General features: G+C 38.1%; 2 protein-coding genes across 2 annotated transcripts in view; one reads left to right on the forward strand and one right to left on the reverse strand.

Moving 5' to 3' along the window:
• LOC121525989 (transcription regulator protein BACH2-like) overlaps nt 1–5,198 on the forward strand; it is a 75,621-nt gene extending 70,423 nt beyond the window's left edge. Inside the window, exons 4-5 of the mRNA XM_041812238.1 lie at nt 3,911–4,117; nt 4,812–5,198. Of these exons, the coding sequence (XP_041668172.1) occupies nt 3,911–4,117; nt 4,812–5,198 (594 nt within the window). The remainder of the gene's footprint in view (nt 1–3,910; nt 4,118–4,811) is intronic.
• Nucleotides 5,199–16,163: 10,965 nt separating this feature from the next.
• The window catches only part of LOC121525990 (gap junction alpha-10 protein-like), a 32,837-nt gene continuing 22,984 nt past the window's right edge, over nt 16,164–26,016 (reverse strand). The window contains exon 2 of the mRNA XM_041812239.1: nt 16,164–16,202. Coding sequence (XP_041668173.1) covers nt 16,164–16,202 — 39 coding nt within the window. The remainder of the gene's footprint in view (nt 16,203–26,016) is intronic.

Genomic DNA, 26,016 nt, shown 5'->3' on the forward strand with positions numbered 1-26,016 from the left:
GGGCCAAAATTCCTGCAAACTATTGTGAGAAGCTTGTAGAAGCATATCCAAAACGTTTGACCCAAGTCATACAGTTTAAACGTAATGCTACCAAATACTAATGAAATGTATGTAAACTTCTGACTCTCAAGAAAATAATAAAAAAATGTCTAAAAATTGATCTCTCTCATTATTCTGGCATTTAGCAAATAGAAATAATTTTGGTAATCCTAATTGACCAAAATCAGGAAAAGTTTAATCTGATTTAATGTTAGACGGTGAGAAAAAAAAGTTTATGTGCCTTTTTATATAGTGTATGTAAACTTCTGGTTTCAACTGTATCAAGAATCCAGAAACTGCTCAGTTAAGAGCAGGAGTTCTTCTTCTGGCTCTGGATGTTGACAGATTTAAAAATTCCCAGACGAGCAGAGACTGTGTGTACTCTGTGATAGAGGAGTATTGACAGTTTGTTAAAAATCCTCTGAGGACAAGGGCTCAAGTGAGAAAAAGGGCACTTCTCTTCATAAAAATGTTTTAAAAAAGTGAAATATATTAGCCCACCACTGCCTTAACCAATCACCAATTTATTTTAATACCCTCACATTTAGCTATTGAATACTCAACAGATTTCTACAAAATAAATCTGATCACACAAAGACAATGTCTTCTTTAGTTTTCACTGGGTTTATCACAAGAATAAGCAAGAACACAATAAGCTATGACACCATGTCCATGTTTTCTATGCTGCTAGTCTCTACTAAATATTTTGAATAACTGACTGTAGCTACTAGGGAGAGGGGCATGGTGAAAGAAGAGTTTGCAAGAAAAGGAAAAAAATGCACTATTAATTTGTTTATTTTGCACAAGATAATGAATTCTTTGAAATCTTTTGGTGTAACTGAAATAAAAAGTACTTCATTTAAATATTATTTCCATAATTAACTGAAAAAGACTATTCTATACATAAATAAGCAAACCAACCTACCCTCCAAACTGCTTTTATACCAATGATTAGTTGCAACAATAAGGCTTACTACATCTGCACTCCTCTACTACTTACTTTGTTAATTTAACAGGAGAAAACAGCAGAATTACTTATAATAAGGGGTAAGGAGTGGACATGGCAAGTAAGCACGGCCTAGGGTACTGTCTGGGTGGGTAGTTGCCACGAGCCCCTGCTCGTGCTGTGGATGTTCTGAGGGCCCACAAACTTCCTGTGGTTTGTAGGTGTATTACCAGGGGTGAAAAGACCCAGATGAAAAAAATGCCATCGAGCTTGACCTTGCCTGCAGATCTTTAGGTGTCCACTGACTCCTCCCCCTCTCCAGCCCCAGGTTGTAGAAGATCAGGCCCTGTGATGCACCCATCATGCCCTAAACAATATGCTCATGACTGTAGGTGAGTGATTGTTGGAGGGATAAATAAATGCAGGGGTTTGAAACAACCCTGTGTAAAGAGAAAGAGATGAACAGAATTGTACAAACCAGTGTTTTCAAGTTAAGGCAAGGCAAGTTTATTTACAGAGCAACATTCATGCAGAACAATTCAAAGAGCTTTACAGAGTTAAAAATAGAACAATTATAACAGCAAAAGCTTTAGAAGTTTGAAGAAAGGTATTAACCCTTTAAAGCCTGAATACACAAATTATAGCCAGAAAATTCTCATTATTTGGAACTGAAATGTTTATTTCACTTTCTACTGCAATCCAAAAAAAATCCAAATTTCCATAAAATTTAATGTATATATTTTTTGTATCTCATTTGATACATTAGGTGTTTTTAATCCGCTGAGGGTATTTTTTTAATCATTTATCAGATTGTATTCAGAATTTTATTTTAGTAATTTATTTATTGATCATATTGAATTGAGAGAGGTGTCATAAAAGTATTTATCAGACATGATACAACAGGCTTTAATGTGTTAAAATTGAATAAAGGAAAAATATAAGATATGATCAATTGAAAAATAAATTAATTAAAGAGTAAACCCCCAAAAAACAAACACAAGACAAATGACAAACCTGGTTCATTAAATACATGTTTAATGGGCTACTTATTCATTATTAAATTGTGCTCATTGAGGACCCTCACACTAAACAAAGAGCTCATCCTGTCTTCTCTTTGTCTCAGCTGTAAGAATCAACAGGCAGTGTAACACTGACACCTAGTGGACTCTTTGCCCCATTGCTTCACATCAGGAGAAAATTACTGAAGCTGATGTTTGTTTCATTTTCTAGGGACTTTGACATAATAGTTGCTCTTTAGCGATACAGCAGCAAGACAATTTGAAATATCAGTTCATTCCTTTATGTAGTCTAAACCTGTCAATGTGTTGTGGGTATTTCTTCTCTTGTGCACATTTTTCATTTTAAGAATGGCAGAGAAACGACAGCTGATTGGCATAGATAGATCATGGAGTTCAGTTTGTTAATTACTTAATTTATACTGCAGGTTACAGCCACTCACCCACACACACACATCTACAGTGATTTATTTGAAGACATGTCATATGAAAAAGAGGAAAGTTTGGTTTACCGCATACATATTTAGCCATAATTTGGCTTAAGATCCAGATTCAGACATTGTTTTTCAGGGGCTAAGTGGTCAGAGGAGTCCCAGAAGGTGTTAGAAGGGGTCCCAAAATCTTGGAAGCTGGGGGGCAGGAATAAACTAATAAGTAATAGATTTATACAAAATGATTATTAATTGTTATTATGAAACAGGGGAAGAATAACTCAGTAGCACCTCAGGCCCACCTTGAGTCCTTCAGGGAATTGGACTGCTTGCAGTCTATGTTGACTGGCAGCGTTCACCTTGATGCCCTCTGGAGGATTCTGGAGCTCCACAGGATCCCGCGTTCGCTCGTCCTGCTGACATCTGCCCCCGATATTCTGATACAGAGAGTGCTGTGAAGTGTGGTGGCTCCATCTCTGACTTGTTCCCTGTTGATTCTGGGGTGAGGCAGGGATACGTCTTAGCCCCTTCACTCTTCAGTACCTGTGTGGACTGGATAATGGCGTGGGTCAATCTGGACTTTTCTGATGATGCTGTGGTCCTTGCAGAGACTGTAAATGTCTATGTGGGGGCTCTGAACTTTCTGAGAGAGGAAGCACATCTCCTGGACCAAAACAAAGATCCAGGCATTTGGGGACGCCTTGGATGCTAGCATGGACTCTGTTTCTGTGAATGGTGAGAGCGTGGAAGTTGTAGAGCAGTTCAGCTAACTTGACAGCATACTCCATTGTTCTGCTAACCACCAGGCTGATGAGAGCAGACTTGGGCACCCACATGGGGCAATAGCTGGGCAAGGTGGTGTGGCGGTTTCAGTCCTTGGTCCTCCTGATCTTACAAAACTCTTGGGAGGCCTGGATGCTGACTGCCAGATGCACTGGCTGGACTCTGTGATGATTTGTCTTTGGCACATTTTTGGCGTCATTGGCATGACCTTGTATCTATCGTAATTAGGATAGGGGTAGGGGTAGTGCGCTGTCAGGAGAGCAGGGATGGGATTGCTTTTACAGGCATCTAGCATGCTTTGGAAAGCAGGCCTGATCCAGCTCTCTGCATACTGGATGCCCAAGACCCGTTGGGCTGGACCAGATGTTGGGGGCGTGGACATATACAAACCTTCAGTTGAGGTTCTGGCTGGGAGGATACCTGGAGGGTGGGGCATGGGCCTGGCACAGGCCTGGAGGATGGCTATCAGGAGGCCAGAGCAGTAGAGGGTTAAGGTTGGTGAGGTGCTTAACCGGCATATGCTCCCATACCTGACCTAATATATAGTCTAAGAAGAAGCCTGTTTAGTTTTCTTAAATTCACCCTCATAAGAAAGGAATTTCTGATCATTTGGGTTTTTAGAAACCAACACTAGACCTCACTGAGTGTATGTCAATGTTATATAACTGACTGATCATATTTCTTGGTCGTTCCAGGTTAAACTACCCTTCCCCGTGGACCAAATCACCAACCTGCCACGCAACGACTTCCAGATCCTCATAAAGATGCACAAGCTGACCTCAGAGCAGCTGGAGTTCATCCACGACATCCGCCGCCGCAGCAAAAACCGCATTGCCGCCCAGCGCTGTCGCAAGAGGAAGCTGGACTGCATCCAGAACCTGGAGTGTGAGATACGCAAACTGGTATGAGCTCAGAACAAAAACAGACAGCTCTGACCTACAGGCACACAACAGAAATGGACTGAAATGTATGTAGCTGGTCTTTATGACCTTTGTGACCTCAAGATCAAGCACACTTGGGTTATGAAGCAAATGATCTATGAAGTGGCCACATCAAAGTGCAGACTTAAATCTGTGGCGTGACCTTAAACAGGCTGGTCATGCTGAAAAACCCTCCAAATTGTCTGAATTACAACAACTCTGCAAAGAAAAGTAGGACAACATTCTTCTGCAGTGATTTGAAGAACACGTTGCCAGTTTTGCAAATACTTTTTTTTTTTTGGCAGTTGTTGCCGCCAAGTATGGCACAACCAGTTATTAGGTTTAGGGTTACTTTTTCTCATAGGGCCAGATAGGTTTGGATGTTTTTTTTCGGCAATAAATGAAATCAACATTTAAAATCTGCATTTGTTTATTTATTGGGTTTATCCGATTATCTTTTTCTAATATTAATTTAATTTTATTATTGGGGGTGGGGGGTGGGGGGTGGGGGGGGGGGTAGTGCACTCTCAGCATGCCTAACATTCAGACTTCTCCTGGGCTTATTGACTAAGATGTTTACATGGATTTTTAAAGTCCAGTTTTTGTGGCTCTTACCTACAAATTGACCTTATCTACTGAGCGTGCTTACCTGATTTTTCCTGTTTTTCTTCCTCAGGTAAATGAGAAAGAGAAGCTGCTGAGTGAGCGTAACCAGCTGAAGGTTTGTATGTCCGAGCTTTGGCACAACCTCTCCTTCCTCTCACAGCAAGTCTGCCGGGAGGTTCAGGCTCCTCAGCCACCACCCGTCTCTGCCAGCATCGACCTCACATCAAACCCACCATCGCCTTTGTCTGACCCTGGCTCGTCCCAGCCTCGGTCCCCTTTGCCCCAACAAAGGCACACTACGCACCGGTCCAAGGGGGCTCTGGAGGACGGGCAGCCCTGCATGGAGAACCCACCAGCGCTGGGATCCACAGAGGAAGTATGTAGCCCAACTGTAACGGTGGATTTCTGTCAGGAAATGACTGAGAAATGCACAACAGAGGAGCAGGACTGTGCTTAGATCCTTGGCGCAAACTCTTGGGTCTGTTTCACTTGTCTCTAAATATTTGAAGTATTTTCTTTCTTTTTGTACCAATGACACAAACGTTGTTTTTTCAGCAATACTGTTCAACACATATTTTTAGAAACAAAAGCACTGGCAGCTTTCTTCTTCTTCTGTCTCATCCTGACCCTCTCTTCCTGTCCGCTTCCCTCCCTCTCTGGTGCATCATGGGAGGTTAAACTCAGGAAATCTTCAGAATGTTTAGTAATGTTTCTGTTAGCGTGTTTGAGCACTTTATTTTACAGTCCTGTCAAACCTTGATGATTACTTCAGCAGATTTAATTGATCAGTGGTTGTTATTTATTGTTCTAATGGCAAAATTTTAGGGAAATATGATTATTATCCTTTATTCTGGAGGACATCAGTCAATATTGACAAAAAATCCAGAATCTGCAGAAAGTCGCACCTGTAAAGTCCAGTTCAGACCAAAGACTTGCTGCTCTGCATCAATCAAAAGCTCACCAGTTCAAACCAGTGAAACTAGAGGAGATTCCAAATCTATCTCCTACAGTCTTGAATTTCTCACATATTCGCTCATATAGTGCTGCTCCTGCTGATGGAGGAGACAGGAGCGTTTCTGTGCTGAGGTTTCCTTGTGAAAAGTTAAAAAAAAGAAAGACAGATGTAATTATTTCCAAAAATCACAGCATGAATATGAATTCTTTGAACTAATATTTGTTGTTGTTTATAGAATTTAAAACTGTGATTTCCGTTCCACATTTTTCTGCCGGCGACATCCTGAAACCAGCTGTCTGCAACCTGACAAACTGAATCACAGGCGACATCATTAGACAGCTTAGATCTGTGATGGATCGACTCAGACAGCTATGACTGTCGCCAATGACTTTCTAAAACGGTTTCATCAAGTCACAGCTCTTTGGTCTGCCTGGGACTAAGACTCAGTCTCCTAGACAACAAAATCTCAACTCTAATTTTGTCTAATATGTCAAAATTAAGTGAATCAATTTTCTAATTGACACAAAAACACCTTAAAGCACTTACCGTAGTAGTTTATCAAACGAGTCCAGACAAAAACCAGGACCCTGTTGGACAAAGCGCCCAGATAAAACAATAGAACTGCCACTGGGTCAAATTTTGTCTTCATTAAAGAAGGAAAATAAACATGTTTTTTCATAACCTTGATTTTAAACCACTTCAGCAAACAGCTTACCTTTAGCTCGTTTATTGATCTGCTAATTGTTGAGTGACATGGGGCTATAAAGTAAACTGTCACCAAAGTTTTTGTAAAACGTTACAAACGGTCAAAAGAAACTCTCATTATGCAAAGTCGCTTCTGTCAAAGCTTCTCGTTTTACTTTGTATCGTTCTCAGACGGATGTTTTTACATTTTTATATCAAAGATACAGGAACACACGACGGAGTCAAAGCACCGCCGACCAATCACAGCGAGACAAAGTCGACCACAAAGATTAAAGGACCATACGGGTTTAACGTTACTGATGACCATTTTCCACAGACACACGAAGCATTTCTCAGTTATTATTTCTGATGATCAATTTGCTGGAAAGTTCCAGGAGCTGTGTAGATAATGATTCAAACAAGACCCTCTAGTATGAAAGGTTAATAAAGGTTCCAAACACTTTATTTTAAAGTGAAGCAGCTTCACAATTTAATTTCTTGCAGGTTTATCAGGGAAATTCTGTGAAATTAAAAACAGAGCCCTTAAAGAGTTTAAGAAATGAATGAATATTTATTATATGTGCAATATGTTAGAAAAAGATCACAATTTCAGCAGAATTCTACAAAATCGAGAAAGCTTCATTGATTTTATTTATTTTATTTTTTATTTATATATAATTTTAATTTATCATTAAGAGATTTGTCTGTCAATAGAAACTCTGGTTATTTTTTATTTAGTTGATTCATAATTGTTAATAGTGTTTCTTTCCTGAAAGGTTACAGTGCCAAATTTAGGTTAAAAGCACAGTTTTGTTTAGTGGAAACAAACTTTACTAAAGCTTTTGCAGAACGTATTGTATAATTTTCTAAAGCATTAACGTAGCTAATTTTGACCCAGGCTGTGTTTTTTAAGTGTAAAGCTTAAAAAAAAGTGACACAATAACACATCTTCTCACATTTTTGGAAGCTCTCCCTTGTGAGAATTTCTCTGGCCATGCATCAGATGACGAGACAAAAGACATGAGGACAGTTTCAATTTTTTTTTATCTAACAGTCCTCTGAACAAGATCGCTAGATGAGTCATTCAGACCCGGAGACCACAGTAAGGTGTGAAGATTCCCACACAGGAGATCTCACAGAAACTTACAGGATCAAACGGGACTTCCTCATTGAAATTCTGTCCTGGCTTCTGTTAAAGTTGCAACAAATATTAAAAAACAAAGGCCAGGTAGTGGTTTGAGATGAACTTTGACCTCTGAACACATCCCTCCAATCATCAGAGGCCTTATCCATTTAAGTCTTCTCTAAATAATGTAGACTAGTGGTTCTCTACTGGTCAGGCATCCAGACCCACCATCGCCTCCTTACACACTAAAAACTCCTGGGTTAAAAACAACCCAATTTGGGTTGTTTTTAACCTCGGGGTAAAAAGTGACTGGCACTTTCCTGGTGTTAATTTAACCAGGAAAAATGTGTTATTCATTTAACCCGGAATAATGGGTTGAATAGTCAACCCAATAGTTGGGTATATTAACTACAGTTCTGGGTTATTTAACACAGAATGTTGGGTTGAAGTGTGACACCATGAGTGAGGGGGTCAATGTTGCAGACCACCCTGTCTGTATGTGACTGTATCTGTGGTTGAGAATAAATAATAGCTGCTCATGCTTCCTGTGTGAGAGTTTGTCAAAGTCATTCAACTTGTCTGGGAGCCATTCCTCATCACTGCTCACCACAATATGAAACTAGAAAAGCACCCAGAAAACAGACTTCCACCATTAGCCCTATCTCTCAATAGTGAAGAATCCTTCAAAAACATTCCTGGATCCAGATGGTAATCCAGATCAGCCGATTACTCTCTCGCTGGTGGGGTGGAGACACGGTGAGGCAAAGCATTGGCTTCACCACGTGTGGAAGTCATGATGGATGCATTGCCTGCTAGTGCCAAAAGATGCACTGACAGTCTCACCCATGGTTTCTTGAAAATTTTGAAATAGCCCTTCCCCTTAAAGAACTAATTGTACTAAGTTATCTCAGCTTAGCATGATCATTGCATCTTTCAGCTGAATAGTACAAACCACTAATTTGATTTAGTAATGTCAATGTTTTTTGACAAAACATAAAAGAATAAGGAATGATTGCTAAAAAGTTGGAGTAGAAACAAAATCTGGGTTTACAGTGTAGTCTGTACTAAACCTTGAGCACTAATAACTTCCTTACCTAAGTACTCTACACAAAGGAATTTTAGTTATTTGAACTGAAGTGCAATTGTCCTTTACTTAAAAAGCCTTTTTAAGTACAACGCAAAAATCTCTATTTTACTCTACTTGGGTCATAAAGTTAAAGTTACTTGGTTTTTTCAAGGCAATCGGTTTGCTTGATTTATTTTAAGTAAGGTTAACTAATTGGATTTTACAGTGTACCAGAACAAAGAGAAGGGGTGTTAACCCAGAATATGGGTTACTCTGATATGATAACCCAGAAATATAATTAACTCAAGCAACCCAGAAATTGGAATTACCCTTTCAACCAGAAAATGGGTTAATTTCTTAAAATTAACACAGAAATATAACCCAACCCCAGCAACTCAGGAATTGTGTTGATTAAATAACACAGGGGATTTTAGTGTGTATGAGAAACTGCAACCCAAATTCTAAAAAAATCCAACTGCTCAGATGTATTTAGTAAAAAATTTCAGAGTTCTGACATAAGATGGGAGAAAAGGACAGAATAAATCTGTTTGAAAAATGCGTCATACTGAGAGGATATGCATGCTTCCTTTTATTTGACTCCATTTTCCTGAGAAAGTATGGACATTCTAGTTGTTTCTCAAGGAATTAGTTGTTTTGAAACGGCCAGCTTTGTTATCCCAAAAGAACAACTTCCAAAATAATAATAAAAAAATATATTTTTCGCAATTTTAAAAGACTGAGATTGTTCCAGCGGCTTCAGTCCTGTTTATTAAAATCCATTATTTAATCAGGTTGATTTAACCCTTTAAATGCCAGTTTACATACCAAATGTAAAAGATTTTTTTCATGTGAAAAAATGAAAAAAAAAAGTACTTAATTTCCACATATTTTTGCTAATTGAGATTTTCTTTTTTATTGATGGCACAGTCCTATATATGGCATTGATGAACAGCAAAATTGATCTAGATGCATTAAAACAATACAGTCTCTGATTCCCATTATGTTAAGTGACAAAAATGTCCACATAAAAAAACCTGCTTTATAGTTGAGAAAAATGAATGTTTTTCATACTTTAAAAGACAAATATTTTCACGAGCTGTAGTCCTGTTCATGAACAAAAGTCTATACAATATATTTGGTCCTTTAGAATTTTAACCCTCTAAATGCAAATCTGGATCCCCAAATTCACCATTATTTCAATATAGATAGCACAACAAAACTCTTGTGAAAAATAAAAAAGCCAAAAAATTGGAGTCTTGCCTCTTTATTGAACGCAAAACAACAGAGAACAGGATTTTTTGTTTGCCATAATGGCATTAGGATCAAAAATTGATGTTACAGTGGAAGTTAATGGGGACATTTTTGTCCTTAACAAACTACTGTCCCTTTTTTAAGTACTGTAGGCATATTTTAATGGATGAGATTTATTTATCAACATTTAGAAAAATATTCACACCTCCACCAAATTCCTTACCATAAATACTAAAATTTAAAAAATGACCCAAAAATGAAAATGAAATGAGCCTAAATGAGGCCTGTGGGTTAAATTAAGAGAACGACCAGATTTACCTTTATCACTGGAAAATGTAGTAAAATAATATGTATGGATATATACTTGCTTAGAACATAGACTTTTTCCTGGATTTTTTCAATGCAAACCTTTGCAACCCACTGGAAGTAGCTATGTGACCCACTTTTGGGTCCCAACCCACCAGTTGAGAACCACTCAACTGTTGGGTAGCTGACATGGGACATCAAATTCCCATGCCTCACCCCAACCTGGCTGGCAAGATGCCAGCACCAAATAGATCAAATATTCTTGTCCTCAAATCCCCTGTGATAATTGTTGTAATGCACATTTTGTACAAGGAAAGTTTGAAATGTCAGTCATGCCACTGTATCAAACAGCACTTAGATGGACTAACTGGCTTCTTTTGAGCTGAAGGCTGGTGTGTGAACCAGTGCTGTAAAGCTGTGCACACTTCTCCTGCAGCCTAAAGTCAAAGTTACACAGTTGGTGAAAGCAGGCAGCCTGGAAGCTCTGTGGAAAAGGTGGAAAATTTGCATATTGCCTCTTTTCACATTAAAAGTCCAGATAAAATATTTGATTGAATCAACAATACATCTACAATCACTCCCTTTATATCTTAATGATATAAATGATCATGACAGCAGGAAATGATCTTCCTGGATGGAAAGAACCAATCATTAATCTTTATTTTGTTTGTTTTATTATGTTATACTTTGGAAAATGGCTGTTACTATTTGATCAGTAATTCAAGCACACGTTTGGTCTTTTAATCAACAACCGAAGCAAATCAGAAGTGCTCTTTTGGACGCATTTATTTACTGTCTTATCAGTAGTAAGATTTAAGTGTTTGTACTTATGGTAATCATGTATTTAGCTGCACTGTTCTTGTATTGTACATAAGACAATGGTCCCTACTGAGCGTATTTGTTAAGTTATGCTGGTGTTAGACACCAACGTCTTAAATTCACACATCAAAACGAATGAATTTGTTCATTTTTCTGCTCACAAATCAGTTTTCTGTACTAGTGCATGCTCTGCAGCTCCAAACAAACACATTGGTGCATTATTGATTCAGGGTGATGGCAAATTCATCTGCTGCTGAAAAGTCAATGACAGGGCACGTGGCAGGGGTGAGTGCAGCGGCTGTCTGCAGCTGCTGCCCGCCATGCTGCACGCTGTTTACAGGCTGCATGTGTCCGTGCTGCTTCTGTCCTGCACAGGCCCAGTGAAGCCACTTTCAGCATGGGACTGCTTGGAAAGGCAATCAGTAATTTGTCATCACGCCTGATTTTAAAAATTATTCACAGAAAATGATTTGATGCTACAGACAACATTAAAGAAAAATAATATGATGATGTGAAAAATATTAAAACTAATGTTTAATGATTAATGAAACCTGGAGGAAAAATCTGTTTAGATAGCCTGGAAATCAGCTGACTTCCTGTACATTTTTTAACTACGAGGATAAAACATTTTTTGGTTCATATAAGTGTCATACATATGCCAGCCAATTTTCTTCAGTTATTGTACGGAGGCTCAAAAGGTCAACTGATAAAAAAATTAAAAAATAATTTTAAAAAATCGATTGTAAAATGCAAATGTGAAATGAAATGTGTGTGCAATGTGAAATGTTTTTGTGTTTCGAAAAATAGCCTTATTTCTCAGAAAACATTTTTTGTTTTAGTTAATTTAGTTTTGAGAAAATAATTTCACTTTCCATAAAATATTTTTCCACCTTCATTTTATAAAATTTTTTGCTTACATGGAGGTTTTTTATTTCACTTTTTTTCTTTGCATTTTGTAAACTGTTTGCATTTCACATTTTTTTCTTCCACAGTGATCTTGTATTTTCATGTAGTATTTTTTGCTTTATTATCAATTTGTTTCATTCCATATTTTTGTTACATGAAATACTTTGCATTTCACAAAATGCCTTGGTGTTCTGATAAGTTTTTGCATTACACAAAATAGTTTTTGTTTCATGAAATGTTTTTATTTGACAATTTTTTTCCTCACGTTCCACATTGATTCACATTATTTTTACATTTCCTGAAATGTTTGCATCTTACAGAATATTTTTGTGTTTAATATGAAAGCTTTTGTGTTACACAAAATCTTTTGCATTTCACACATTTATTGGGTTCCACAATTTTCATTTCAAAAATTTTAGCACGTGATTTTGTATTTCACAAAATACTTTTGCGTTTCATATTTTTTTTTTTTTTTAAGTTTTCACAGTTGACCTTTAGGGCTACCGTATAAATCAGATCCAGTCAGCTGAAACTGAAGTATTTAAAAGGTTGAAATCAATCAACCCATGAAAACATCATGTTTGTATTTCTCAGAATACATTGAAGAACACTGTTCTTTGTTTTCATAGACATTTCTCCTTAATGTGACTTTTTATTTATTTATTTGGACTCTTGTTGTTGGGGTTTTTAGGGGAATTAGATGTAAAATGTAGGTAGCTACCCTTTCTTAGTATCAATTTGTCCATGTTTTTATTTATTTATTTTTTAATTGTTGATCATTTCATTCATGATAAGTTGTAATATTTTAACTTAAAGAGTTGTGAGTATTTTTACAGTTTTTGTGAATAATCTTTTTGTTCTGTAAAGATGGAGTTCAACTTTGGGGATTTGTTTTCATAGAAAACATTTCTTTTTCTCATAAAATGTTAAAATTAAGATTCCAAAAAGTGCAGCTACAATTTCTTGCCTTAAAGAGGTTACAGTGGCAAAACTGTCCTGAAAGGAAACAAAGGATTTGATTTGAACATCGATGCTGAGACTTTTACAAACTGTGGTGCAGCGCTGACACAAAAAGTCGATGTGGCCCCTCCTGACCCCGGCTTTATTTGTTTTGGCTGACGCCTCAAGGGGAAAATCGCCAACGGGATAACTTGATTCAGACTGATTTCTTTCTCGATTCATAAAGGTCTATTTTCTGGTAAACAATGGGATCAACTGAGGATGAGTCGCTGTGGAAATATGGGGACCCAAAATGTCCACTATTAATTAAAAGACACATGAAAACAGTTTTTTCAACAAAGTGAGCTGTTAGAGATCAGTTAATATTGGCACTGTGGGTCTGCATATGAAAAAAACAAATGCTCTCATATTACAAACCATCATAAGAGTACGGAAGCCCTAAGAGGACATGCATTGATTTCTCTTATACTTGACTTATTGATCTTGCTTGTTCTCTTTAGATAATGAAATATCACCTTCTCTCTCCAAGTTGAGATATGAACTCTTTATCTTGGGAAAATTTACAGAGGCCCTACAGAGACATGTGTAGAAAGAAAAGTGTGCATCGGAAATTATCTTGTGCTCATGAGAAACTTTCAACTTAGCTTAGGCTTATTTTTATTTTTATTTTTTAAGTTTAGATAAAATGTCATAAAGGAAGTTAAGATTTTGAGGAAAAAACCAAAACTGACTCAAAATAAAATAAAATTCCTGGATGTATGTCCACTGAAGGCTTCCGTAGTAGAGGACCAACCATTAAACATTTACTTGAAGAATCAAATAAGCTGTTTCCATAAAATAGAAAAGTGAAGGAATTTAGTGAACATGAAAAATGTGTCTTTCTGCCTCAAAATGTGAAAACTCTTGTTATTTTTTTTTTGTGCGCTTAAGTCTGCCAAGAAAATCCTTTCCTCATCTTAACATGCAAACAAAAATATCAGATGCAGGCTTCAGAAACAAGTTGTACTTTTACACCATTGGGTCAGAATTAAGAAACAAATCATGACTCTTATGGTAAATGGACTTTTTCATGTCTTTCTCAAACCTTGGTAGATCTGAATCTACGGAAGAGGATAAGGGCCATTTAAAGAAAAAATCAGATTCTGCTTTTTTTTGTCCAATTCTAACAATGAAAGTCGGATATCAGATGAAGTTTTTTGTGTAAATCTGAGTGTGGTGAGAAAAAAGTGGGAATTCTGAAATTAAAGTTGGTAATCTGAGAAAAGTGAGATTTCCTTAGAAAGCTGAAACTCTACGATTAAAGTCAGAACTCTAGGAAAAAAGATTTGAAGACTGAGATGTGATAAAAAGACAGAATTCTTAGATCTAGGACAGAATTCTGGGATTAAAGTTGGAATTCTGAGGAAAAAGTCTGAATTATGAAGGAAAAAAAGTCAGAATTCTTAATTCGAAGTCAGAATTCTAAGATCAATCTGGAATTCCTTCAAAAAAGTCAGAATTCTAATTTAAAAAGTTAGTTTAATTTGATTTGGAAAGTTAGCAAAGATTCAGTGGGCCTAATCGTCGTCTGTAAACAGTTTATTCATCCATGGATCCGTTAAGGCTCAGAGGAGTTTTAGATTGTTTTCTCGATGAGCCCATTTGAAGCAAATTCTTCTCACTCTGCTGATTTCTGCAGCCCTGTCTCCTAGAAATAACTGAAGGATTTTTGTTAAATGAACTAAATCAGAAAGTTTTTCCTAGTGTGTACGAAAGTTTACTCTCAGGTCAAACATAATCAGAGGGCATAAAGGTCACACTGGGAATAGATGGGATTGATGACGGAAAAAAAACGAGACTGCATTAAATACTAAGGCTAACATGCCGTATAATTTCAAAATCTTCACTGATTTGAAAAACATGAACCACAGACATGAGGACTCTTAAACTGATTTTAACATTCTAATCCTCCACAGGCAAATCTGGAAGATTCAACTAGACTATGAGACCAAACTGGGCTAATCAAATCAGGCTTTTAGTTTTTTACTTCTAAACTTAAAACTTTATAATGTGATTAATTTGAGTCTTGTTAGACCTGAAGTTTCTGTGTTTATAAGTCAACCATAAATGTACATCCTTACAGTCTCAGAAATCTCATATTTTTACTGAAAAGTGGGAATAAAGGATCCTCACATTTCTTTTTAAAGTGGTCCTAAATACTCTGTTGTAGTAAAATGTGCTGTACTTGTGGAGCTGCCTGGTTAGGATGCAGGATTTTTCTATGGCAGACTTTATGCTGCCTATTTCCCATGTTCGTTGTTTCTAAAGACTTGAGCGATGTTTTTATTTTGGAGGCAGAGTTTGTTGAAGGATAAAAAGAAAAGATGATGGATTTTATCTGTTAACATTCTGCATCATCGCGGCCACTTAAATAATAATTTTGGATGTTTTTTGATTTGAAGGGACTCTTGAGCACTTATCTACCTGGATGATTCAGCTTACCTCTTCTCATGGGTACCGACTGTAACATAGACATGTAGACGGTTCGTGTGATGTTTCTAACTTTCTACGGTGGTTTCTTCATTGTATTTGTAGACTTTGGTGAGCCATTTTTTACTTGTCTTTTTTTCAGTATCTTCAACATGACTGTTTAAAGCTGATTTTTTTTTTTATCTCTGAATGTACGGATGATCTGTGTTTTTTTTTTGTTTTGTTTTTTTTTTTTGTAAATATTGTGCAACATGTCACGTTTTGTTCCTTTGATATGAAAAGGATTTAAAGAAAAAAAAAAACGGCCTTCTGTCAAGGCTTTTTTGTTGAGAAATAAAAACAGAAAGCATGAGAGACTCTCCCTGTGGTGTGGATGTTCATGACATATGTGCTGACAAAGCCTTTGCTGTTTTGTTAAGAAGCATTTAATCAGATTAAATATAAAGTATCATATTTCCTCATGAAATGATGGTATATAAATGACTTTACACATTTACACAGAATCTAGTCATGTCTTGGACTTAGAAAAAGGATTTTGAATTGAAAAAGTCTGTTAAGAAGCAAACAGATCCTCTGAGGAGCATGCTTCATTAATTCATTGGGATTTTTCTGCACGATCAGCCGACATGTGGACGGATGTATGAAGACGATACCATCCCGTCTTTCAGAAACCACATGTGGTCATTTAAGGTGCTTCAAATCCAAAAACGTTCTGGCCTTTGGCACTGAGTCCGCTGTCTCATCAAGACTTATTGGTCGAGGCCTCCATGTGACTTGATGGATCGATGCTGATGGCTGGATCATTGATACAGTTTCTCCCCGGTTTGTGACACAAATGCGGCTGTGGAACGAACCTCCTGCGGCCATGATGTTAGCCTCTTCACTTCTTCATGATAGAGGAGATATCCAGGAACATGCTCTGAAACAGACGGGAACACAGATTGGACTGAGACAAAACACCCAGACAGTGATGGGAAAGAGTTGTGAAATCATGATTTAAATGTGAGTAACCACATCTTTTGGAAAGCTAAGGTCACTTTTACAAGCCACATCCGATCACACTTGATTACTGCAGAGCTGCTGAATCCAGAAATACCTTTAATAGAACCTGTCTGATAAAGTGAACTAGGCTAAAAGATCTCAAATAGCATCATTTATGAGAAACAAAGTCATTGACATCTATCAGTGAAAGGGTTACAAAGCCATTTCTAAGGCTCTGGGACTCACACTTAGAGCCATTATCCACAAATGGAGAAAAATGGGAACAGCGGTTAACCTTCCCAGGAGTGACCAGCCAACCAAAATTACCCCAAGAGCATATCAACGACTCATCCAGGAGGTCACAAAAGACCTGCTCATGCTAGAAAATTCTCCAATGTGGCTGAATTACAACAATCCTGCAAAGAAGAGTGGAACAACATTCCTCCACAGTCATGTGAAAGACTCTTTACCAGTTATAACAAATGCTTTCTTGTCAGTATTTTCAGCAAGGGTGGCACAACCAGTTAATAGGAAAAGCAACACATCATGAAAAATCTAATTAGTTGGGGATCCACAAGCTCAAAAGCTCAATTAAATGGGTTGAACCTGACATGGTCTGCCATACTTTTTATTTGTATTTTTTCTGTTTACTTGGACACTAAGATCCAATAATTGAAGGGTCCGCTCTGCTGGAAACATCGCAAAAAAAATGTGGCCATTTTAGTGTATGTACCCTTAATTTTTTGACAGAAAAATGTGAAAAATGATTGAAAATGATGATTTTTTTCTTCAAATCCTCAGTGGGTTGGGTAGGCTGTCAATAAATGCATTCCAGATACACGGAACATATATGGTGACAGTATCCACTGAAAAAATAACTCTTAAAACTCATTACTACATGATTTGGGATCAATTTAATGCAGAAAATGTAGGCATTTTATCACTTTTTTCCAATATTTTCATCTTTACTTCATTGGCAATCAACTATAGCCCCAAGTTAGGACATCAGTCAATATGCCATTCTTTTCACCAAACAGTATACTCATTCCACAGAAAGAATTATTGGTTCTGTAATGATTTTACTACTAGTTGGGGATCAACAGGCTCAGAAACTCAATAGAAGTTTGGTTACTCTCAAAATTCCTAAAGACATACTGGATATTTAACATGATTGTTCATGTTCTCATTATTAAACATCATGGCCTAGGCATCTTTTTAATGTTAACATAACCTGTTCTTCAAATGGAATTGTGCAACATAAGAAATATAACACAGCAAAATTATTTGTATTATTTTATTGCATCAGATGACAACTATAACAACATTAACAGAACAAAATAATTAACATAACTTAATTAACAAGGTGCAGGTCCCTGTGAGGTGGGATAGTCAGGAGGGATGCACACTGCAGATACCGCTCTGGGGACAGACCTTCCAGTATGTCTTTAGAAATTTTGAGAATAACCCAAACTTCTATTGAGTTTCTGAGCCTGTTGATTGCCAACTAGTAGTAAAATCATTACAGAACCAATGATTTTTGATGGATATTTTAAATTCTTTCTGTGGAATGAGTATACTGTTTGGTGAAAAGAATGGCATATTGACTGATGTCCTAACTTGGGGCTATAGTTGATTGCCAATGAAGTAAAGATGAAAATATTGGAAAAAAGTGATAAAATGCCTACATTTTCTGCATTAAATTGATCCCAAATCATGTAGAAATGAGTTTTAAGAGTTATTTTTTCAGTGGATACTGTCACCATATATGTTCTGTTTTCACATTTTTCTGTCAAAAAATTAAGGGTACATACACTAAAATGGCCACATTTTTTTGCGATGTTTCCAGCAGAGCAGACCCTTCAATTATTGGATCTTAGTGTCCAAGTAAACAGAAAAAACACGAATAAAAAGTATGGCAGACGATGTCAGGTTCAACCCATTTTTGAGCCTGTGGATCCCCGACTAAATAGAATTCAAGAACAGATGAGAAACAAAGTGAGTAATTGACATCCATCCAGTCTGGAAAGGGTTAAAAAAAAACTTTTTTCCAAGGATTTGGGACTCCAGGTGATTATGTTGAGAGGAATTATCAATAAATGGGGAAAACTTTTAACAGTGGTCAACTTTGTCAGGAGTGGCCGGCCTACCAAAATTACACCAAGGGCACATGGACAACTCATACAGGAGGTCCCAAACCAGAAACCCAGACCAACATCTGCAGGCCTCACTGATTCATTTAGGGTCAGAGTTCATGATTCAACAATATGAAAGAGACTGGGCAAAAATGGCATCATGGGAGAGTTCCAAGGCCAAAACCACTGCTGAGCAAAGAGAGCATAAAGGCTCTCTCACATTTTTCAGAAACATCTTTATGGTTCCCAAGAAAACAGTCTGTGGACTGACGTTACAAAAGCGGAACTTTCTTGGAAGGTGCATCCAGTTATATATGGTGTAAAACTAACACAGCATTTCATCAAAAGAACATCATACCAACAGTCAAACATGGTGGTGTGTGATGGTCTCAGGCTGCTTTGCTGCTTCTGGAACTGGATAACATGCTGTGATTGATGGAACCATGAATTCTGCTCTCTACCAGACAATCCTAAAGATGAATGTCGAGCCATGAGTGTATGACCTGAAGCTGCAGGACAATGATCCCAAACACACCAGCAACCTCAGAATGGCTGATGACCACTAACTGAAGGTTCTGGAGTGGTCATATCAAAGTCCAGACTTAAATCTGACTGAAATTCTGTGGCATGACCTTAAAAAAGCCATTCATGCTGGAAAACCCTCCAATGTGTCTGAATTAAAACAATTCTGCAAACAAGAGAGGGACAACATTCCTCCACAGAGATGAGAAAGACTCTTAGTCATTTACAAATGCTTATTTGCAGTTGTTTCTGCCAAGAACGGCACAACCACATATAACTTTTCCTCTTAGATCCAGGTAGGTTTGGATGACTTTTCTCATTAATAAATGAAATCATCATCTAAAAACTCTGTATTTACTTATGTGATCTATTATTTTTTATGAACTGAAACATTCCAGTGTGACAAATATACAAAAAAAAAAAAAAAAAAAACAGAAAGGGGGAACATCATTCTCCACAGCACTGTTTTACTGTTTGCCTTTACTCTCTAGGTTCATTTTCAACTTCTGCTTATAGCACTCAGATACCAACATGACTGGAATGAGTACCTGCATTACACTGCATACACACGGTGCATTAAGATTACATCTTCACCGAGGACCTTATATTAGGTCTTGCTCGGTTCTTATGCAAAAAATACACCACTGATTCTCAGGCTTATCGTGGTTTATTTACATCTCCAGCCTCATTGGTTACTTTTCTTCCTACAGTAAGGCAACACTAGCCTCATAGCCTAGTGGTACTACACTATATGGGGGGAGGGGAGGGTAATTACCCATGAACTAAGAGGCTAGTCATCTCTCTTTAACAGCATTTCTCCCCTCTTTTGTCATCGAACTGGACTAAACTGTATTTGAGTGTATGTCAACTCAAATTAGTCAAACACTCTGAGCGATAATCACTAAAAATGAGACTGAAACTAAAGAGTTTAAATATATATAAATAAGACAAAGATTAAATCTAAAAAAAATTGCAGAATTAACAAAGTGGCATACAGTAAAACACAGAATATAACATGCACTTGTCAGATCTACTTTACCTTTACACCAACACTAAGTGCTGACACACAATGTCATCAAAGACCCTGTACAGTGAAATCCAAAGTTTTTGTCTGAACACTCTAGATATGTTGGAATATGGTTGCTGTAAACATGTGAAAACACTGTGATCTACATTTGACTGAATTCTGGATTTATAAAGTTTTTCTCCTCTTTCCTGGCTGGGTTTCATGTGGGTGGGGTCCAATAAGTGGACTGGTGATGTCATCAGCCCACAGTGGGAATGACCCTGCCCCTCCAACGCTACGATATAAACTCACAGAGCAGTTCATCTCAGTTCAGTCTGTTGATCGCTGATGTCACTGCCTTTATTAAAAGTTAACAGTCAGTTAAATGCTGTTTTTTTGTTGATTGTGAGGTAAATTTACCAAATCTATCAGCCACAGCGGTCTATGGATCATTTAAAGCATCATAACAGAGATGTGAGCCAGAAAACAGACTAAGTCTGTTCTCTGGCAGAGAGCCAGGCAGCTGCTCTTTGATTATAATGTCAACATAAGGTCAAGGGGGCAGGGCTAATTTCATGAGCGCTCTCATCCATTCCGATTTTATGATTTTTTTAAATTTGAGAGGATCATATTTCTCCTGAGTGGCCGTGGCTTCAGCTTATTCAAGAGACACCCTCTCACAGTCCTGGAGCAGATGTTACTACCTCAATTTTCATGATTTTGAAGCTAAATTTTATGAACTTAAAGATGTTTAATTTGACTGAATTTTGACCTAGAGGTTCAGAACAGAGTGATCGGAGAAAACCTACAGGTAGAACATTCACAGAGAGAACATCCACAGAGAAAAAATTCACAGAGAGAACATCCACAGAGAGAACATCCACATAGAGAACATCCACATAGAGATCTTCAACATGTAGAACATCAACAGAGAGAATGTTCACAGGCAGAACATTCACAAAGAGAACAATTACAGAAAGAACATCCTCAGAGAGAACATTCACAGGGAGAACATCTACAGGTAGAACATCCAAAGGTAGAAAATCCACGAAGAGAAAAGTCACAGGGGGAACATCTACACGTAAAATATACAGTGAGAGAACATTCACAGAGAGAACAGTTACAGAGAGAACATCCACAGAGAGGACATTCTTAGAGAGAACATCCACGGGTTGAGCATTCACAGAGAGAACATCCACAGGTAGAACATTCACATGAAGAACATCCACAGGGAAAATATCTACACAGAGAACATTCACAATGGGTAGACTAAGAGAGAGAACACCCAGCGAGTGAACATTCACAGGTAGAACATCCACTGAGAAAACATTCACAGAGAACATCCACACAGAGATCTTTCAGATGTACATCAACAGAGAAAACATTCACAGAGAGAACATGCTTAGAGAGAGCATTCACAAAGAGATCATCCACAGAGAGAACATCTACAGAGGGAACATTCGCAGAGAGAACATTCACATGGAGAACACCAACAGGGAGAACATCCTAAGTGTGAAAGTTCACAGAGAGAACATTCACAGGTAGAACATACACAGAGGAAATAACCACAGAGAGAACAATCACAGAAAGATCATTTACAGAGCTAACATTCAGAGAGAGAACAATCACAAAGAGAACATATAAAGGTAGAACATTCACAAAGAGAGCAGTCACACAGACAACATTCACAGAAAGAACATCATCAAAGAGAAAATTCACAGGGAGAAAATTTACAGGTAAAACTTCCACAGACAACAGAGAGAATATTCACATGAAGTACACTAACAGGGAGAACATCAAAGAGTGAACATTCACAGAGAGAAAATTCACAGGGAGGACATACACAGAGAGAACATTCACAGAGAGAACATCCACAGAAAACATTCACAGGGCAAACATCCACAGGTAGAAAATCCACAGGGAAAACATCCACAGAGAGAACATTCACAGAGAACATTCACAGGGCAAACATCCACAGAGAGAACATTCACAGAGAGAGCATCCACAGAGACAACATCCAAAGGTAGAAGATTTACAAAAAGAACATCTATAAAGAGGATATCCACAGGTGGAACATCCACAAAGAGAACATACACAAAAAAAGACATCCACAGGGAGAACATACATAGGTAGAAAATCCACAGAGAGATAATTCACAGGTAAAACATCCACAGGGAGAACATTTACAGAGGGAACATCCACAGACAGAACATTCTCAGAGAGAACATCCACAGAGAGAACAGTCACAGAGTGAACATCCACAGGTAGAATATCCACAGGGAGAACAATCACAAAGACAACATTTACAAAGAAAACATTTACTGAAAGAACATTCACAAAGAGAACATTCCCAGAAAGAACATCCTCTGAGAGAACAGTTCCAGGGAGAACATCTACAGTTAGAAAATCCACAGAGAGAGCATTCACAGAGAGAAAAAACACAGAGGGAACTTCTACAGGTAGAACATCCACTGAGAGAACATCTTCAGGTGGAACATTCACATGTAGAAGATTCACAGGGGTGACATCCACACAGAGAACATCCACAGAGAGAGAACAATCACAACAAGAACTTTCACGGGTAGAACATTCACAAAGAGAACATCTTCAGAGGGAACATTCACAGGGAGAACATCTACAGGTAGAACATCCACTGAGGGGTTGTTTTACAGAGAGAACATTCACAGAGAGAATATACACAGAGAGGACATCCACAGAGAGAACATCTACAGGTAGAATATTCACAGAGAACCTTGACAGGTAGAACATCCACAGAGACAACATACACAGAAAGAACATAAACAGAAAGAACATCCACAGGGAGAAATTTCATAGGTAGAACATCCACAGAGAGAACATCCACTGGTAGAACATTTACAAGTAGAACATCCACAAAGAGAACACCCACAGAATGAACATCCACAGGGAGAAATGTCATAGGTAGAACATCCACAGAGAGATCAGACACATGTAGAACATCCACAAGGAGAACATCCACAGAGAGAGCATCCACAGGTAGAACATCCACAAACAGACCATCCACAAATAGAACATCCACACAGAGAACATCCACAGGGTGAATTTTCATAGGTATGAAATCCACAGAGAGATCATTCACATCATCCAGAGATAGAATTCCTACAGAGAGAACATCCACAGATAGAACATTCTAAGAGAGAACATCCACAGAGTGAACATCCACAGGGGGGAAATCCACAGAGAGAACATCTACAGGGAAAATATTTACAGAGAGAACATACCAAGAGAAAACAATCAAGAGAGAGAACATTCACAGGGACAACATCTACAGGTACGGCATTCACCAAGAGAACATCCACAGATGTAAATCCACAGGATGAGCAATCATAGTTAGAACATCCACAGAGAGAACATTGACATGCAGAACTTCAACAAATAGAACTTTCACAGAGAGAACATCCATAGGTGGAACATTCTCAGAGAGAATATCGAGATAGTGAAGATTCACAGAGAGAACATTCGCTATGAGAACATCCACAGAGAGAACATCCACAGAGAGACCATTTACAGAGGGAAAATCTACAGGTAGATCATCAACAGAGATAACATCCAAAGGGGGAATTTCCACAGAGAAAACATCCAGAGAGAGAACATTCACAGGGGGAAAATCCACAGAGAAAACCTTTACAAAGAGAACATTCACAGACAGAAAATTGTCAGTTAGATTATCCACAGGAAGAACATCCACAGAGAGAACATCAACCGAGAGAACATCCAAAGGGGGAAAATTCACAGAGAGAACATCCACTGAGAGGAAATCCATTGAGAGGACATCTTTAGGTAGAACATCACAGGAATAACATTTATAGAGAGCACATTTATAGAGAGAGCATTCATAGGAAGAAAATTCACAGAGAGAACATCCCCGGGTAGAACATTTACATGAAGAACATCCATACGGAGAACATCTACAGAAAGAACATTCACAGGCAGAACATCCAGAGAGAGAACACTCAAAGAGAGAACATCTACAGTGAGAAGATCCAGAGGAAGAACATCCACAAAGACAACATCCACAAGGAGAACATCCACAGAGAGAACATCCATAGAGAAAACATTCACAGAGAGAACCTTCACAGGGAGAACCTTCACAGAGAGAACATCCACAGAGAACATCCACAGATTGATCATCCACAGGGAGAACATCAACAGAGAGAACATCCACAGAGAGGACATTCACAGGGAATACATTCGCAGAGAAAACATCCACAGAGAGAACCTTCTAAGGGAGAACAACAATAGGGAAAAAATTCACAGAGATAACATCACATCGAGAACACCCACAGGTAGAACATTCATACAGAGAACATCTACAGAGAAAACATTCAAGGAGAGAAGATTCACAGAGAGAGAATCCACAGGGAGAACATCCACTGGTAGATCGTTCACATGGAGAACATCCACAGAGACAACATCCGCAGAGAGAACATCTACAGAGAGAAGATCCACAGAGAGAACATCCACAGAGAGACCATTGACAGAGGCAACACCCACAGGGAGAAATCAACATGTAGAACATCTAAAGAGAGGACATTCACAGGGAGAACATTCGCAGAGATAACATCACATGGAGAACATCCACAGGTAGAAAATTCACAGAGAGAACATACACAGAGAGAACATCCAAGGAGAGAAGATTCACAGAGAACATCCACAGGGAGAACATTCATAGGGAGAACATCTTCAGGTAGAACATCCACAGAGAGAAAATCCCCAAGTAGTACATTCACATGAAGAACATCCACAGGGAGAACATATACAGAGAGATCATCCACAGAGAGATCATCCACAGGTTGAATATTCAGAGAGAGAACATCCACATGGAGAACACTCACAGGGAGAACCTCCACAGAGTGAACATTTACAGGTAAAACATCCAGAGCTAGAACATTCACAAGGAGAACATCCACAGAGAGAACATCCACAGGGAGAGCATTCACAGAGAGAACATCTACAGTGAGAACCTTCACAGGGAGAACATTCACAGAGAGAACATCCACAGAGAACATCCTCAGGTTAAACATCCACAGGGAGAACATCAACAGAGAAAACATCCACAGAGAGGACATTCACAGGGAGAACATTCGCAGAGAGAACATCTACAGAGAGAACCTTCTGAGGGAGAACATCCACAGGGATAAAATTCACAGAGATAACATCACATGGAGAACATCCACAGGTAGAACATCCACAGAGAGAAAATCTACAGAGAGAACATCCGCAGAGAGGACATTCACAGAGAAAAGATCCACAGAGAGACCACTGACAGAGGGAACACCCACAGGGAGAACATCAACAAAGAGAACATCAAAAGAGAGGTCATTCGCAGAGAGAACATCCACAGAGAGAACCTTCACAGAGAGAACATCCACAGGGAGAAAATTCACAGAGATAATATCACATGGAGAACATCCACAGGTAGAAAATTCACAGAGAGAACATACACAGAGAGAACATTCAAGGAGAGAAGATTCACAGAGAGAACATTCACAGGTATAACATTCACAGAGAGAACATAAACAGAGAGAACATTCACAGAAATTATCTACAGGTCGAACATCCACAGGGAGAACATCCACAGCTAGCTCATCCAAAGGGAAAACATCAACAGAGAGAACATCCACACAGAGGACATTCAAAGGGAGAACATTTGTAGAGAGAACATCCACAGAGAGAACATCCACAGGGAGAATATTCACAGAGAGATCGTCCACAGAGAGAACATTGACAGATAGAACATCCACAAGGAGAAAATCCACAGAGATAACATCACATGGAGAACATCACCAACCAGTTGCCTTGTCAGATTTAATCTGCAGAGTCTAATTAGACACCTCAAAATGCAATGACTTCAGAGATTTATAATACTAAATGTGCATGTTTATTTTCATCACAAAAATGGCATTTTACTCATTTTTACTTTCTTCTTTTTTGGTCAGGTTTTTCAACCAGCTCCTCAAAAACTGTCCAAATATACATTTTTGATTAATTATTTGTATAATATTTATTTTAAAGAACCTGGTAAAATATTAGCCACACAGTGTTTTTTCTTG

Source organism: Cheilinus undulatus, linkage group 18 (genome assembly GCF_018320785.1).
Source record: "Cheilinus undulatus linkage group 18, ASM1832078v1, whole genome shotgun sequence".
In the NCBI taxonomy this organism is placed as follows: Eukaryota; Metazoa; Chordata; class Actinopteri; order Labriformes; family Labridae; genus Cheilinus; species Cheilinus undulatus.